Raw genomic sequence first — 18,124 nt, 5'->3', positions numbered from 1 at the left:
AATGATACTTATATTATGCCCAACCTGACAGTCATCCTGGTAGACATTCCATGTGCACTTGAAAATAGTGTGTATTCTATAATTATTGGGTATTAGTATACTATAACTGTCAACTACAGCATGTTGGTGACAGTGTCTACTTTTGCAATTGGTTACTGGGGAAGGAATGTTGTAAAAGCTCCAGGTATGACCATGGACTGCTAGTCAGTTTCTTCCCTTAATTCTGTTAGTTTTTGCTTTATATATTTTGAAGCTCGGGCTAGTAGGTACATGCACATCTAGGGTTGTGAGGAATTTATCATTTCTTTCATTTTCTTAATTCATCTCTTTGTATCTGGTAATACTCTTCATTTTGAGGACCATTTTGTGATATTATAATAGCCCAAACATTTATCTTATGTTTATTATTTACATGTTACATTGTTTTCCATTCTTTACTCTGAACCTAGTTGTGCCTTATCACTGCTCAAGTTCCCAGAAAGCAGACTCTAACATGGAGATTTATGTGCCAGGAGTTTATTGGAGTGTGCTTTCAGTGGTATTATTTTTGGTGGAATGATGGAAGCATGATTAGACTGAGAGATTTTGATCGTCAATGCAACTGCAACAAAGGTCTCAGCTGATCTTATGGTGACTCTAGACTCAAGTGACTTTCAGGGTGAGGGTAATACCTTTATACCCCTTCACGGTCAGTCAGTAGATGAGGGCTGCCCCAGAAAGGGTGTGATTTAGGTCCAAATGACTCTTTATTTGAGGGCAAGTCCTGGAGAGGAATTTAGTTGAGAACTGTCAGTTGGTAACACTACAGCAGCTATAGGAATGAATTCTTCTGGGCAATATACCATAGTATCACAGTGTGTCTGTATTTAAAATACTTCTCTTGTAGATCCCTAATAGTTGGGCTGTGGTTGTTTAATCCAATCTGACAATCTTTGGCTCTTCATTGGAGTGTTTAGTCCATTGATATTTAGCGTAATCATTGATATGGTTAGGTATGAGTGTGCTATCTTGCTACGTGTTTTCTATTTTTCACATATGTTCTTTCTTCTTTTCTCTTCCTGGTCTTTGGGGTTAATCAAAATTTTTAAATGTTTTATTTTAATTTTTCCATTGAATTTTTGTTATATATATCTGTTAATATTTTTTTCTTATTAATATTTAATGTTAGGTGTTACTTGATGTATCCTAAATGTCTTCTCCAAGTATATCATAACACCTCATGTCAAATGAAAGAACCTTAAAAGAATATAATTTTGTCCCACTCTCTTTGTGCTACTGACATATATTTTATTCCTATACCATATTATAAATCACTTTTTTTCTTTTTTTGGCTTCAGTTGGCTGTCTTTCATGAATTAAAAGAAAAACAAAAGATAACCTTTGTATTTACCTATACATTTACATTTCTGTCACTCTTCATTCCTCCCTGTAGCTCTGGGTTTTTATCTGGTATCCTTCCTTTGAACAGAAGGTCTTCCTCCAGTATTTTTACAGGGTAGCTTGTTGGTGATAAGCTCTCTTGATTTTTGTTGATCTCTTGTGTTTCTCTTCTTTCATTGAAGCATGTATGCCTTCTTTGGACTACTGTGAAATCCTGCTTTTTTAGTTTCTGTTTCCAAAGAGCGTCAGCCTTTCAAGAGTCTCGGTTTTATTTAGGGGCTCAATTCCAGCACATTCCCTGAAACAGACTTAAGTCAACCTGTCTATTCCTAAGTAGATACTAAAGGTGTAACAACTCTAGCCCTCAGTCCTTCAGCTCAGTTTTCAGCCCTGGATCCACAAGGTCAGCTAGAAGTTTCTGTTCTGACTTTGAGTTTATACTTTATTTCTAGCTATTGATTTCTTTGTCACTGGTGGCTGAATACATCACATTTTAGGAGTTGAATATTTCCCACATTTCTACATGTTTATAACTGAGATGGTCAGTGTAGGAGGGAAGGTATCCCTATCAACTTAAACAGCTAAGATGACAGAGTCTTTCTTCTGTACTTTATTATACAGAATAGTTGTAGGATTACAAATATATTATGAGGCTAGACTACCGTGGAAGCTTTATTTATTTACTAATTTTTAATGGACCGTCATGTTCACCTGGTTAACAAAGAAGTCTTAGCTGTTAGTCTCAGTTCTTATTGTGAGATCACATGTGTGCTCAGTAGAATAATATATGTAGTTTATTAAGAAGTCATTGCTGAGATTTCAGCTTTTGCTCTGCTGCTTCCTGCTCTATCAGGTCTATGGAAATGCAGGACCTCGCAAGTCCTCATCCTCTTGTTGGAAGTGGTGATACTCCTGGTAGCTCCAAACTGGAGAAGGCTAATCTCAGCAGCACATCTGTCACCACAAATGGCACAGGAGGTAAGTGTACCACCCCAGAGACACCCAGAAGCACATTTCAATGTTTGCTATAATTTCACATGCTAGGGATCTGCTAATAAATAAATCCTTATCAGTAATAACATAATCAGCATTATATCCAGGGAATATATGGCCGATAGACTGTTATTCTGTTGATTTTCTTGAAACTTTTGCGCCTCCTCTGTAGCTGGAAAAATTCAGAAAGAATAGATATCCCTGAACAACATTTTGAAGGCTTTTAGCAAAGCTCCCTTTTTGTATTTGCCCTTGTTAAGTATTCCAAAAAAAAAAAATGTAGAAAGTGTGGCCAAAAAGATTTGCACTCTGATCTTGTGAGAGAGAGAGAGAGAGACAGAGAGAAAAGAAATTATACTAGTATACTAGTTTTTGGTTTTATTTTGAATTGCAGGAGAAAGGCTATCCCAAATTTTTCTTTTTTTCTTAAAAGAGGTTTGAGAATAGAAAAATATTTATGTCTGCTGCACTTTCTTTTCAAAGAGATTAATACCTGATGTATTTAAATTGGGAATTAAATTTTTTTCAGATACTTTCTCATTTGATTAGCCTATAATTATGCCACAGCATAATAACAGTTATTTCAGATATCCTGCCCTACTAATTTTAGAAAATGCATTCCGCCATCAAAATATATGGTCAATTTTTACATCAGAATATGTAGAGAGATGTCAAATATATACACATTATGTGTAAGCTACTTTTTAAGTTATTCTCCATCATTTTGAAGTTTTATAGATCTATTTTAGTCAATAAGAGAAAAATTATATGAAATTAGTTTTAATTTATAAACTAATTATATTATTAGATAACAGCATTTGCCACATCATATTTTCTTTTAAATTTTCAGTATTTATGAAATTGATACACCTCTTCCCATTTAATTTAAAATAACTGTGCAGTCTAAAATTTTTTTGTAAAGTTGTGTGCATTGCAATTTGCCTGTATTTAATAATGTTTTACACCAAACCCATTGTAGATTAACATTTCCTTGTTTATAATGTTTATTTGTCTCTAAACTTGCATCTATAATTTTAGCTAATTAATTATAGGATTGCAAATTTATAAGATTGTTTAGTGATGATTTCTGGTGTAAGAACATTTATATTTAAACCTTAACTTGGGTACATATAATAAGATTTTTAAAAACTCTGGAATCAAACCTTGGAGTTCACTAATCATCATGTGTATGTATTTAACTAAACTAAAACAGACCTGATAAAGTATAAAAGTCATACATTGCAGTTACGATTTTGGCTAAAAGGTCAGGAACCAGTGCAAGCATTGAAGACTATTCATGTACACTGAGCAGGCATTCGGACAATGAACCCTTATACTGTTCCTGTTCTCAGGGGACAACATGACTGTTTTAAACACTGCAGACTGGTTGCTGAGTTGCAACACCCCCTCTTCCGCAACAAGTATGAGAGATGATGGTACACTGCATGTGTTTGGGTGTGTGGTATTGCCCTTCTGGTTTGCTTTCTGTTGCTATTTCTGTTTGCACTTCCTGTGTTAAGTACTTGTAAAGAAAAAGGAGAAATAAACATGACTTTTTGTTGTTTATAGATAACAGTTGACTATGTTTTTTTTCTTACCAACTACTATTGTAATCTGAGATTCCTTAGACCAGTACTGTTTTTTCTTACATTTTTTTATAATGTCGCACCAACAGATGCAGCTATTGTCTTTCTAACTACATATCATCTAAGTGGCTAATTCAGCACAGCAGTCCTATCAGTAAGAGCAAGTGAAGCAGACTGTACATACATACAAACTCAGTCATCTCCATAACCTACAGACTGTCTTAATTTAAATTCTTAACATGGCAAAAAGATATTCGTGATTTTACGGACTTCAATAAATAATCCAGTTAAGTGCCTAAAGTATAACATAAACATTTAAAATTCCATCATTTAAAGAATTATCAGTGTGAAAGCTATACATTTAAAATTATAAATCAATATTAACCCTTAAAATACTTTGAACTATAATTACTACATTCATATACACAAAATATATAAAAGTATAAACAAACTTTCTTTTTTTTTAAAGAGTTATTTATTTATTAGAGAGAGAGAGAGGCTGGGGAGGGGCAAAAGGAGAGGGAGAGAAAGAATCCTCAAGAAGACTCCCCGTTAAGCATGGAGCCGGACGTAGGACTCAATCCCAGGACCCTGAGATCGTGACCTGGGCCTAAACCAAAAGCCGGACACTCAACCAAATGAGCCACCCAGGTGCCCCATAAAAATTTTTTTTCTAAATCAAAAGTTAATATATTATCAAAATCAAAAAATAAAAGCAAAACTATAACACTAACATGAAATCACCCAATTTTAAGATTAATAAGAAGACCTCCTTACCTGTTGGAAATGTGCATTATAAGAGAGCAGTTAGGATAGGCAGTTTGGCTGGATCTTGATGTATCTAATTAAATTAAAATATATGGCCAGTGAATGAAGAATACTCCATTATCCACATTATTTATGTTTTTCTATAATTTTAGCTCAAAATGTTTTTCAATTCCACACTTAAAATATACATTTTATACTTAAAATATGTTGCAAGAATTTAGTTTCTCTTAATTCTAACTCAGGGTCTTTTTCTATAAAGGGCCAGATAGTAAATATTTTAGCCTTTATAGAGCATACCATGTCTGTCTCATCTACTCAGCTATGTCACCAATAACTCAAAAACAGGCATAGGCAATGCATAAATGGATGACATTCATCAGGTTCCAATAAAACCTTATTTATGGATCCTAGTATTTAAATTTCATAGTCATCACATCATAAAATATTCTAGTTTTTATTTATTTTTTAAACATTTCGTCTGTAAAAAACATTTTTAGCTCACTGGCTATTGTTCTCAAATATTCATGTAACATGGGCAACTTTACATATGTACAATCAGTATTTAATAATTTACATCTAATCTCAACCAGAAACATTTTTTTTTTTTTTATTTTGGAGTCTTTTTTTTTTTTTAAGATTTTATTTATTTATTTGACAGAGAGAAACACAGCGAGAGAGGGAATACAAGCAGGGGGAGTGGGAGAGGGAGAAGCAGGCTTCCCGCCAAGCAAGGAGCCCGATGCGGGGCTTGATTCCAGGACCCTGGGATCATGACCTGAGCTGAAGGCAGACGCTTAATGACTGAGCCACCCAGGCACCCCAAGAAATATTTTTCTAAATATTAAGCCTCAGATTTTCCTAATTCTTAGCATTAATGTTAATAGTCACGTGGCCATGTGGGAAGAACAGGAATTGTGTGTCAGAAGGAACACACTTACTAGCTGTGTCACCTTGAACAAGTTATTTAACCTCTCTGAGCTTTAATCTCTTTCTATAGAAGGAGGATAATATTTCCATGCCAAAGCTTTTGTCTTAAATTAGATAGGAATACAAATTGTTTGCCAGTAAAAAACAGTATATTTCCCTTTCTTTAATTAATAATTCAGTAATAACTAGGCAGTAGTTTTTAAGGAAAATGAAAACATGCATTATGTTAAAAGACTCTCCAATGTTTGGTCATATAGTATATTTTCAGCATTTAGAATGTGTAAACTGGCCAAAGAAGGTAAGCTTTTAGTAATAAAATGTTAGGTATACTTTGATTATTAACGGTGTAGTCTTGGTGGCATATTGATATGAAATTTATGAATTTATGAATTTTAATGACTTTGGGGTGTTTATTGTATGGGTGTATGTTGGGTGTTTATAGCACAGACTTAAGGATTTGGTGCATATCTCTCCCATTGACAGTAAACCGTTTTATTTATTTATTTTTTAAAGATTTTATTTATTTATTTATTTGACAGAAAGAGACACAGTGAGAGAGAGAATACAAGCAGGGGGAGTGGGAGAGGGAGAAGCAGGCTTTCCTGCGGAGCAGGGAGCCTGATGTGGGGCTGGATCCCAGGATGCTGGGATCATGACCTGAGCCAAAGGCAGACCCCTAACGACTGAGCCACCCAGGTGCCCCTAAACTGTTTTATTTTTAATATTGGGTTTTATTGTGGGAATTGGATCACTTTATAAAATTTTTATAAAAAAAGGAAAAAGCAAAAGCTAATTTAGTGGCTTTTGAAAATCTTTCCATTAACTTTGAGATTTTCAGAAGGACTTTAATTATATAGTTTTTACTAATATGAATAAGTTGATAGTGTCACCTTAATATCCTACCATACTACATTGGTACTCTTTAAATATATTACATTATTCCTTGAATTGATTTGAAGTGTTTCAGCACCTTAGTCCTAATTATATAATTACATCTGCAGATTTATATTGGAAACTAATTTCCTTTCAAATTTTTGTTGCTTGTAAAATTGTTAAAATGTAGAACTGTCAATAAAAGCGGAATAAATGCAATCATACCCTAGCATGTAGATCAGTGGTTAACAAATTTTTTCTGTAAAAGGTCAGATAGTAAATATTTTCGGCTTTGCAGATTATGTGGTCTCTGTTTTAGCTATTCAGCTCTGCTGTTGTTCCACAAAAGCAGCCATAGACAATGACCTTGGCTGTGTTCAAATAAACTTTGATCTGTGAACACTGAAATTTGAATTAAAGAAAATTTTCACATGTCACAAATATTCGTCTTTTGATATTCTTCAACTGTCAAAAAATTTAAAAGCCATTCATAACTCATAGGCTATACAGAAACAGGCCATGGGGAAGATTTGGCATGTAGGATATAGTTCGCTGACCCCCAATATAAAGCCATCTTTATGTTCTGTATACTTCATGTATATGCATATTTATGCACGTAAATGCATGCCAATCATATGAAAAGTTACTTACAGAAATAGGTAAGATTTTTATTTGCTTAATGGTGTCAAGATTCATGATTAGCTGTACTTTACAGAAAGACATCTGTTGGAATTGCTTAGGATAGGATCTAAAAGTAGATTTTCACTTTCTCAATTAAAATGTATCAAATTCCTGTTATATGCCAGGCTCTGTGCTAGGAAATAGGAACCCATTGACCTATAGAATATGATACTGGCCATCAAGGGACCAAAAGTCCAGCAGAGGGAAACAGACAAGAAAGTAATGAGTGCATAATGTGTTCAAGGTGGGTGCATAGCAGAGGGAAGGAATATTTGATTCTACATGGAGATTAAGAAAATGCTTTAAAGAGAAGGTTTGGGGGAACCTAAATCAGACATTCTGATCAGATTTATAACATTTTCTGTATTTAAAATCTATATATCATAGAAAAGAATCTTCCAGAATTTTTATTATATTTATTATACAGATGATTGACTTAGGCAAGGGGTTTATTTCCAAATGTTATGTGTTTGTGAAGTAGAACCACCTACTATCGTGGCTCTATTTCTTTTTAGATTTCTTTTTAATGAAAACCATAAATTGCTTTATCAGATTATTTTACGAAATTACTTTCTGGATATTTAGGAGTGAAAGACACTTGGTGCTCATAGATTTTAGAGTGAATATATTGATTTAGACAAACATAAATCATAGGCTATACTAATTATTAAAATCGGTAGGCAATACTGTGTGTCCCCTGCAGTGTTATAAATTGTAACCTTCCTAATCTAACTCCTCCTGAAATTCTTTGTAGAATCTATGCTGTTAGGAGGAGCTATGGGTGATTTTGTGGTTCAGAAAGAAGTATATTTAGAATTAACATATATATGTCTTTTAAGTGTACACCAGTTTAAGCACAGATTTTGGAAGATGAAATGTAAAATGTAAATTATTTGGGTCACCTCCTTCAAGGATTAAATCTGCTATCGCAACTAATGAACATGAACTTTGGATTATTATAATAAACAGACTTTCTTCACAAATACTTAATAAACATTAATGTTGTACTTGAGTTCCAAAGATAATCTGAACAGACAAGATTAAATTTGCTTTGAAAATATGCGCAGGAGGGTAGGGATGAAGGCCGAGGCACAGCTGACAGCCGACAATAATCACATACAGTTTTGGTTTAGTCCATAGATAGCAATTATCTTTAAAGGTGAAAAATAAAATCCAATTATACCAACATATTGCAACCAATATATTAAAAATATTTTGACTTTTTTCTTTTTTTTTTTTTTAAGTTTGGCTCTATGAAAAAGATCCAAATTGCAAATATATAACTAGTGGGGGGGGTTGACAATACAAGTATTTCTTGAATAATAAGTTCTGTACAGAGTGCTGTATATAGTTTGTCATCCTTTAGAGAAACCCTGAATTACGGAATTAACCCTGAATGCCGAATTACTTATTTTGAACATAGAGAAGAGTAAAACCACAATACTCTTTAACTTAGGACATTAAAATATGCTTGTTACTTTTGAAATCAAAACATTTGTAAGTTTCATTTTTTTGAAAAATATGATGTTTATCACTTCTAGAAGATTGTCCTTTCCATTTTATAGCATGTAATGATTGTGGACATTGTCCTAATAAGTTAAAAACCCTGTTGAACCTGTGTTACTTTAAGAAAAGTGAAATACAGTGAGAAAAAGTTACATTTGAACATGACAATGAATTACACTGATAATCATTTGGAATGAGGATTTTTATAAGTTTTAAAAAATAGTAAGATCTTTCATTGATGAATATCTTTCCAGTAATGCCTTGCACATATTTAACTAAAAACAAAGTTTCCTGCCACTAATAAAGTACATGGTATATTTAATTGAAAGTGCAGAAACAAAACCAAGACAAAAGAAAATGGGATACATTTTAAATATGTTTGAACCTTTATTGAAAATGACTTGCATTTTTCAAGCTTTTTAATTAAGATAGTGTTTCCATTGTAGTAGTTACCTGTTTTATAAATATTAAGATACTTATTTGTGTTCTGTCTTTTTAATTAACTAATCATATATGGAATCATATATGGAATGTCCTCTTAGTTTTCTGCCCCTGGAAGAACAAATTATTTTTTATTACCTAATGTTATTTTTTTTTCTTTACAAAATCAAACCAAATTAACTTTGCATTTTACTTGGAGCCAAGAGATGTTTGTTGATGTCCACCTAATGTGAGAATAATTTGCTTTTCGTAGCAACATAATGAAATTTCCCTCTTTTCCTTTTTGTTCTTAACTGCATATGAAAAATAAATTAGCATTAATGTGCAGTTTTTCTCCAAATCCATTTGTTGAGTTAGTACTTTAAAATCCATGCATGTTAGTACACTGAACACATCTTGACATTTATGCTTCTCTTCATATACTTTCTACGGATGCCTTTTCTCGGTAAAATGGAACTTCTTTGTCTGTCTTTGACTAAATTCAGACCTTTAAAGTTTTAATGAGAGATGTTTCCAGGATGGTGAATGCAGCCACAACTCTTTGTCTCCCTTTATTTCCTTCTCTTTTTGACCACCTGAAACTTTCAAATTGAGGCGATTATAATCAACATCAATACAAAGCTGGGATCCAGAGTAACAGAACTAATCCTCATGTCTGGCTTCTAGACTAGTTTTTTAGACCCAGCTCTCGTTCTGCTCCTTTCTCCTCAATTCACAAGTAAAATACGTAATTTTTTTACATCTATTTTACAGTTGTTTGTAGATTTAGACACAGGTAAATAGGAAAGTACCCAGCATTAGAATTTGGAAGTTTCAAGAGACTCTCCCTTGTATTAGTGTTGCTGAAGGCTTTGGGCTGTGCTTTTTTGTCAGAAGTCGAATGTGGGCATTACATCAGAAAGAGAGCTTTACATCCACCTAGGTCACACTCTGGATCATCTTCATACAGATAAAAGGAATTCTTGATTAGTTAGTGCTTCCTGAGAGGCAGTATGGTTTAGAATTTAGATTCTGAAACCACATCACCTGGTCTCAAATTCTAGTTCTTACTAGCTATGTGACTATAGGCAAGTTATTTAGCTACTTTGTGCTTCAGGTTTGTTATCTGAAGAATTAAGATGATAATATTATCTACCTCATATGATTGTCATGAGGGAGAAATGAGCTCTTGATAAATAGTTTTGTAGTAGTATATAATTTTTTTTAAGATTTTATCTATTTATTTGACAGAGAGAGACACAGTGAGAGAGGGAACACAAGCAGGGGGAGTGGGAGAGGGAGAAGCAGGCTCCCCACTGAGCAGGGAGCCCGATGTGGGGCTCCATCCCAGGACCCTGGGATCATGACCTGAGCCGAAGGCAGACGCTTAACTCACTGAGCCACCCAGGTGCCCCATTAGTAAATAATTTTGTAGTGGGAAATATAATTAGTAGTCAGGTATAACTATAAACGGACTACTATGTAAATTTTACTACCATAAAGTTTTAACCACCAATTCATTATTTATCATTATACAAATAACTAAACCCTAGTCCTCAGATTATCGTTGCTATTGAAAAATAGGGTAACCTCAAACTTGCCTTTTGCTAGGATAAGTAATCCAAATTTCTTCACTTCTGCTTTCCAAACTTTACAGTTCTCCTCTGAATCTTTGGGCAAATCTTCATGACATTATTCAGTCATGGATGCTAACTTAACCCCAGGGCTCACTGAGGGGGGCGGGGGGGAGTCCAGTCAATCCTGTTTCTGTGGAAAGAGAGCATAATCATTACTGCATGTTTCTCCATCAGTTAATTGCCTTTCTAACAGAGTAACATTGCTGACTTGCTTGGTTGATGGGGACACTCTGACCCCACTGTTCTTTTTGCCATGTTTGCTCATGGTTGGCTAGTCTTCAGCTTTCTTCTTTATAGTTTTCTGCTTGCTTCTGAGTTATTTAACTGTATCATTCCGTTTTATGACCAGGAAACATAAGAGGTGTTAAGTAGAAAATAATTTAGTTGATCCCCTTGCTTCTGTGATGTATGTAGCAGAGCTTTGCCCACAAAGGGAAAATATGGTGTGACAAAAACAGGTCGAGGCTTTTTCATGGCCCCCCTCCCCCACTCACTGCATCTAATGACAATGATGAGGTGTGCTTGCTCACATCGTTCCCAAGTGAGGATTTTGGCAAAATACACTACTTCAGAGTAATAATAACATTTTAAAGAGTTTTCAGAAGATGTACTCCCTGCTGTAGAAATGATCTCTTTCTCTCTGCTTATCTCTGTAATGCATTAAAAATTGTTTTACCATTAAAATAAAAACCCCAACATCTTAGGACTGTTTAGTATATTTAAGAGCAGAAATTTATTTAGAGTGCCTCATTTTTCACCCATCTCAGGAACAGGCCCGTGGTCTCTGTATTTCCATATGCCTCCATTGTGCTCTTAGGCAATCAATCTTTTTTTTTTTTTTTTAATGTCTCCTTGGGAAGAATAAAATACAAGCTAGTAAATCTCTTTGTTATGATTTGGATTAAATGGGCTGAAGACCGACTGTGATTCGTTTTTTCTGTCTTTTGACTCTAATGTCAGAGGGTGCTTAGGTGAGTTACAAATGCAAATATGTGTACTCCTGCTTCCCTTTATAAGGTTGACTGCCTTTAAAACCCAGATCTGAGAGAACTAGCTTAGTCAGAGGATTTTTATACTGAATCCTCTGCAAATGCATGTCCACTTTCTAGAAGCTAAATTAACAAAACTTTCCTCATCGACTTCTCAAGTTTTCTCTTTTGCATGCCCGTGGTAGTTGGAAAAGCCACTAGTGGAACAATCAGCGTCTTTGATAAAAATTTAGAAATAAAACTCACCTGTACTTATTCTTCTACATAGTGTCTCTCCTTGCAGTCAAAACAGAGCCTTTGAACAGCAGCGAAGCGGCAACCACCACTGGAGATGGAACCCTTGACACTTTTACTGGGTCAGGTAAAGCCTTAAGCTCACGCGTTGCTACATACACATTGGGGTGCTCACCATCTTCCTGGTGTATAAGCAGCGGAGTTTTGAGAATGCGGGTTTTTATCGATTTAGCGTTAGATTTAGTTTTTGGAGAACTAATTGTCATAAAAGTATATACTTTTAAAAAATTATACTTGGAATCGTTTTGCTGGATTTTTCAGTTGACAGCAAAACAGTCCTCTGACTTTCTTGTTAGGAATAAGCAGGGCTGGCTTCCTTTGGAATTATTTTATAGAGTGTTTAATTTAATAATTAGGTTGTAATCGTTGGCTTTGTTCCCTTGACTTGTCCATTTAAATGGCATAAAAAACTCCCTTCTCTCCCAACATTCGAGATGTAAAACTATCCATTTGATTCCTTCTAAATAACCTTGTTTCCTCTCTGGGTTTAAAAAAAATCCTCCTGTGTAAGCAGCTGAGTGACAAGTATTAAAGGTTAATGGGCTTTGGGAGGACACATGCTGGTTGCATTAGAACCCAGCCTGAGAGCACTACTTTCACCCAGTGCTTCAAAGAGAACAATAGCGTGTCTTTAAACAGCAATCCTTTTAAATATAAATACCTGATAACTCCCAGGTGGGCACAAAGGACACGCATTAAGTTGACTTCGTTCAAGATTTTAAGCTACAATATTTTGTTTAGTTTATTATCTGGTGAAAGGATTTTTTTTTTTTTTTTTTAACCTGAGAAGGAATTTGAATAGCACAAAGATGAACAGTAAACCTAGAGAAGTTTTTGTGGTAATTACATCGTGGTTCTTTTGGTCTACCTTAATACAGCTTAATGTTTTATCCATATTCTCACATACGGAGGTTGTATGTGGGTGTGCTTCAGGTATAAAGAGTGGAGGCATGTCCTTGAGTATAGTATCCTGGTAAGCATACATTGCATTTTTATAGATACAGATGAGCCCCTCTCATTAGTTCACACTGATTGGGAGCAGTTGCTGTGTAGTCACATAAATATTAGTATTTCAGACAGAAAGAGGTAATAATTCTTACACTCTGCATTGAGACTCACATGCGCTAATCCACAGGCTTTCTAGCAATTCACTTGCCTCCCAGAAGATAAATAGGTAGCAACTTACTCTAGCAGTCTTTATTGCTCACCTACCATAACTCTGGTAAACTTTCCGCAGAGTGAATGCATGGGAACACATTTTTAGGGAAAGAAGTGAAATTACTAAGGAACTGTTGGCATCCTTAAATACCATACCACAAGTTCACTGATAGCTAAACGACAACACTGTAGAACGTTAGCCACACAAGGAATTTCAGAGGTCTCTGATCTGATTTATAGGCAAGAATACAGAGGTGCAGATAAGTTAAAGGTGTGAAGGCCCTTCGGTCCAGGCCCCACAGCTGCTCACTGGTATGAATGAGTGCAGAGCAGTGTTCTGATCAGTCTGGGAGTCCCTTCTGTACTACCCCATTGGAAAATATAAGAATGGAAAAAGAAATAGCTGTGAGCTGCCATCCTGTCTAAAATTCACTCACATTATCTTTACAAATAGTTGCCCAGTTTTCTTTTACGAATTATCTAGGGATGTGCTGTCCCATAGTCACTAGCCATAGGGGGCTATTTAAGTCTCAATTATCTTAAAATTTGGTAAAAGGAAAAATGTTTTTTCTAGTCACAACAGTCACATTTCAAGTGTTTAAGAGCTGCCTGTGGTCTTCCAGGCCTGTGGCTACGGTGTTGAACAACTCAGCTACAGAACATTTCCAGCTCCACGGAAGGTTGTTGGACGGGTTCTTCTGGACAACAGTGTTCTAAGTCAGGGATTCCCAACAGCAGCACTATTAAAAATTCGGCTAACTTTTTTTCTTTTTTTGTTTGTAGGGGAGGATCTGTCCTCTGTGTTAGAAGAGGTTTAGCAGCATCCCCACTGTCTATCCCAGAATGACCGTAGCACTCCCCAGTTATGACACCCCAAAATGTCTCCAGACATTTTAAATGTCCCCTCACAGGCAAAATTCCTACCTGCCCAGCTCCCTCACTTCCCATCGCCTACCCCATTGAGAGTCTCTGATCTAAGGTGACACAGTAATTAGAATAAAACCTTAAAATTGTTTGCATCATGCTCTGAGAATCTGGTAGTATTGTATAGAAATTTGTTGTAATTAATTTTCAGGACCTTTTAAAAACAAGCAGTTTGCTTACTTTTATTTGCAGAGATGATGGAATATAATAAGTTGAGTGCTTTGGGGTAATATCTCTTGTTTACTGAAATGACAATGGGGAATGAAAGGAAAATCTCTGAAATCTGTACATAGTAGTCCAGAAACCATACTGGAGATTAGGCTGCCCTGTGTAGGAACAGACTTTACTCTGGTCAGCATAATCTCAACCCACTTTAGTCAAATTTTGTTGTTTTCGGTTATCTGCAGATTCATGAGTTAGAATAAATATACATTTTAGTTTAGAAGCAAGTTTTGTGTGAACATCTTAGTTTTCTGAGCCAGAGGTTTTGCGTTCTATTTAGAAAGTGAACATACAGATAATAATAGAAATTTTAAATGTTAAGCCTTGATACTGTTTTGGGTACATTATTTTAATGTTGCCTAGATTCATTCATTAGCAGGAGGAAAATCCTATATATTCAGATTTCCATTCAGGTGTATGGGGCTTTTTCCTGAAATAATTTTGCTCTTTGGCCTTTTTTTTTTTTTTTTTTATAAAAGCTGCTGTGGTGGATGGTTCTTTTCATTACTTGATGTCTCTTTGGAAAAGCTTTGTGATTTGCAATCTTGAGAAGACCTGATTACTATAAAGTCTTGAGTGTGCCAAAGTGACATTTTATAAATAAGAGACAAAAACACATGAAGTTATGCCTCATTTAACTATATTTTTGCTAAAAAGAGTATTCACTATTGTGAGTTAATGAACCAGACTGAATTTCCTGGGGAATAACATTATTGCTATTATGTAATGTACACTTAGTGCCTATGGTGTGGTAGAAAAAGAGTGTTCTCACTGAAGTGATTTGAAACAAGTTTTGAACATTAAGCCTTTAATAAATCAGTAGAAAATTAATGGTTCATTGGTCAATTGATTTTCAAATTTATATAGCAAATTCACTTAAATTTTGCTTGATTAAAATATTTAGAACATGACACTTCTCGTCATATTCAATGATTTTCAAAATTGATTCATAATATCCTTGAAAACAAACTTCTGCACCTTTTGCTATGAAAACTGTAATATACTGTCCATACTCAGAGCCTACAGGCCAAAATAGCATTTTAAATACATTTTAAATTCTTTGTGTTTATGAAATGACAGATCACAAGGGTACTTAATAGCATTTGGATATAGAAATATATCATGTTTCATAAAATAGTTAACAACCTAAACCTATTTGTCACTTTTATAACTCTAAAAGTTTAGCTCCAGAATTATTATGAACAACTTAGGAAGGACATAGTACTTTGAAGTATAACTATGATTGATTAGACTAAACTAATTCCAGCACTGCATTGTGTACTACTTTAATCTTTTTGAAAAGTGAATGAACAGCAGATGGCTTAATAAAGACACTCTGTGTGCCTGCCCAGTATGGATTGGCTCTGAAGGGACTGCCTCAATACTTTGGAGTCCATATATTTGCAATACATCTGTCTTAGTCAAGGCAGATGGTGAAGGGAAAGAGAAACTTCCAAACTTCTGAATGTATTCCAGTTTGGGGCTGCATGTTAGGACAAAATGTTAATAGGACCTGGCTTTCACCTTTAAGTTCTTCTCAAAAAAGAACTTTCTCTGATAGTTCAAAATATATTTGTAAATATGATTACTGCTGCATTATGCAGTTATGTTTCTTAAGACGTGGTGCCTTATCCCTCATGCTTTCTATGCATATTCCAGTTAGTACTCAGACATTTTGGACTCTGCATTCTTAACTGTCATCTGATTGGTAAACTTCGAGGCAATATAAAATGATAGCATTTTACAATTTAAAAGTGAAGCTGGAACTTCACATTTTTCCTGAATTTTTATTGAATTTTTTGGTAGAATAAATACGGAAGAAGAGCAATATGTTGCTGTCATATTTGGAATTTAAAACATAAAACATAAGGTCTGAAAATTTTAAAAATTTACTTTGTCATGAAAGAAATCTTAATGATCTGTAATCAAAGATGTTTATTCATACTTAATCATACATAAGAATATGCTATTGGTGTGAGAAAGCAAAAGAAAGAGAGAAAGGATTTGTGAGAAGATTTCATTTTATGCTTGAAGATTTCATTTTATGCTCTTAGAGCAAACTTGAAGCAGTTCAATTAGAAGAAAATATTTAGGCATCTGTTTCTGTTTAGAAAATGAATTTTTTCTGTTTAGAAAATAAGTGAATTATTAGAAACATCTCTTGAACATGATAATTTCTTCAAACTGGTTTTGTCATTCTAGTGAAACTTATTCATGAAGCAACTATTTTTTGCACTGGTTTTTGTGTTTTACAGTAATAACAAGTAGTGGCTACAGCCCCAGATCAGCGCATCAATATTCCCCACAGCTCTATCCTTCCAAGTAAGTGCTCAGTAGATTCTTTCAGATTTGTTAGAATAATTTTCCAGGATTATCTTTATTAATCTGTATTCACGCAACATAACTTCATATTGGGATACCTTTACGTATATAAGTGTGTTATAGATAGTTGAATAGATGAATGCTTGTATAAATCAGTTGGGTGGATTAGACATACGGATAAATGTCCTTTACAAATCTAGAAATAGAGATATACTCATGTTTGTCCAGACAGTTCCTTTAATTCTGGATCTTTGTATACCTTGAGGAGAGCATCAAGCTCAAACCAGAAAACACTGATTTCTTAATGGAAAGTCAAAAATGATGACTAGCTTAAAGAAAATCTAAAAAGATTATATTTTATTCAAACGTTAACCCTTCATAATTTGTTCCATATTACATTATTTTCATTGGATTTCAAGTTCTCAGAAACATATTTTTGAATAATGTGCTCTGTTGTTTTTATAACAAATGAAATCAACTTATTGAAGACAGTGGTACAAATTTCAAATTTAACAATATTAGGTACGTATCTGAATTTGGTTACAACCAGCCAGATGTGTTAAGATTTTGGAGCCATGATTCACACACATTTAAATGTTAATCTGTGCAACCAGCTACAGTCTCTACTCTTAAGTACAGACTGGTGTTTGGATACCCATTCAGGAACATTCTGTAAAATGTGGCATGATAAAGGGAGTGGCATTCCATTTCTGTTCAGGAAGCAGCTGCCTACCTTTTTCCTTTCTTTTCTTTTTTTAAATGTCCTGTTCTTGGTAGAGAGTTCTTGGTAGGGCTTTTCATGACTCTTCTATCCACTGTAGAGCAGTAGGTCACTCGTAGTGACTGCGAGTATCCTCATGAGCATGCTAACTGGTCTGGGCCCCCCTTCCCTGCCCTGCACATTAATTAGAATACTATTTCAGAGGTAAACAAGTACTATAGACTTGGAAGAGACTTTAGATACAATATCTGATCCAAATTTCTCATTTTACAGGTGAGGTGTAAGTCTTTAGGGAGTTTAAACCATTTGTCCTAAGTCACTAGACTGATCTGTAGCTCGGACGTTTGGACTCTTGTCCTTTCCCTATTGTTAGAATTGTATTGTGGATAAAGAAGAGGATTACTTCCTGGCTATTATAAGGTTTCACTGAATCTAAGCTGTCTGAAATAATGTGCAGTCTTTGTTGCCACAGTAATGCTATTTTTCTGATATTTAGGCCCTATCCACACATTCTTTCTACACCAGCAGCTCAAACAATGTCTGCCTACGCAGGCCAGACTCAGTATTCGGGGATGCAGCAGCCAGCCGTCTACACAGCCTACTCACAGACAGGACAGCCCTACAGCCTGCCCACATACGGTATCTCACGTCTTCTCTCTGCTCCTTTGCTTATGAGCGGGTAATCCTGCTGCCTAGTGCTTAGATATTCTAGCATAAGTTACA

General features: G+C 34.9%; 1 protein-coding gene across 1 annotated transcript in view; it reads left to right on the top strand.

Moving 5' to 3' along the window:
* Positions 1 to 18,124, top strand: part of EYA4 (EYA transcriptional coactivator and phosphatase 4) — a 263,665-nt gene that overhangs the window by 195,097 nt on the left and 50,444 nt on the right. Inside the window, exons 5-8 of the mRNA XM_032407846.1 lie at positions 2,234 to 2,358; positions 12,029 to 12,121; positions 16,614 to 16,680; positions 17,898 to 18,040. Of these exons, the coding sequence (XP_032263737.1) occupies positions 2,234 to 2,358; positions 12,029 to 12,121; positions 16,614 to 16,680; positions 17,898 to 18,040 (428 nt within the window). The remainder of the gene's footprint in view (positions 1 to 2,233; positions 2,359 to 12,028; positions 12,122 to 16,613; positions 16,681 to 17,897; positions 18,041 to 18,124) is intronic.

The sequence above is a fragment of the Phoca vitulina genome, unplaced genomic scaffold, assembly GCF_004348235.1.
Source record: "Phoca vitulina isolate PV1807 unplaced genomic scaffold, GSC_HSeal_1.0 scaffold9, whole genome shotgun sequence".
Taxonomy (NCBI): domain Eukaryota; kingdom Metazoa; phylum Chordata; class Mammalia; order Carnivora; family Phocidae; genus Phoca; species Phoca vitulina.
Note: the sequence above shows the minus strand (reverse complement) of the source record. Positions and strands in the feature narration are given on the sequence as shown.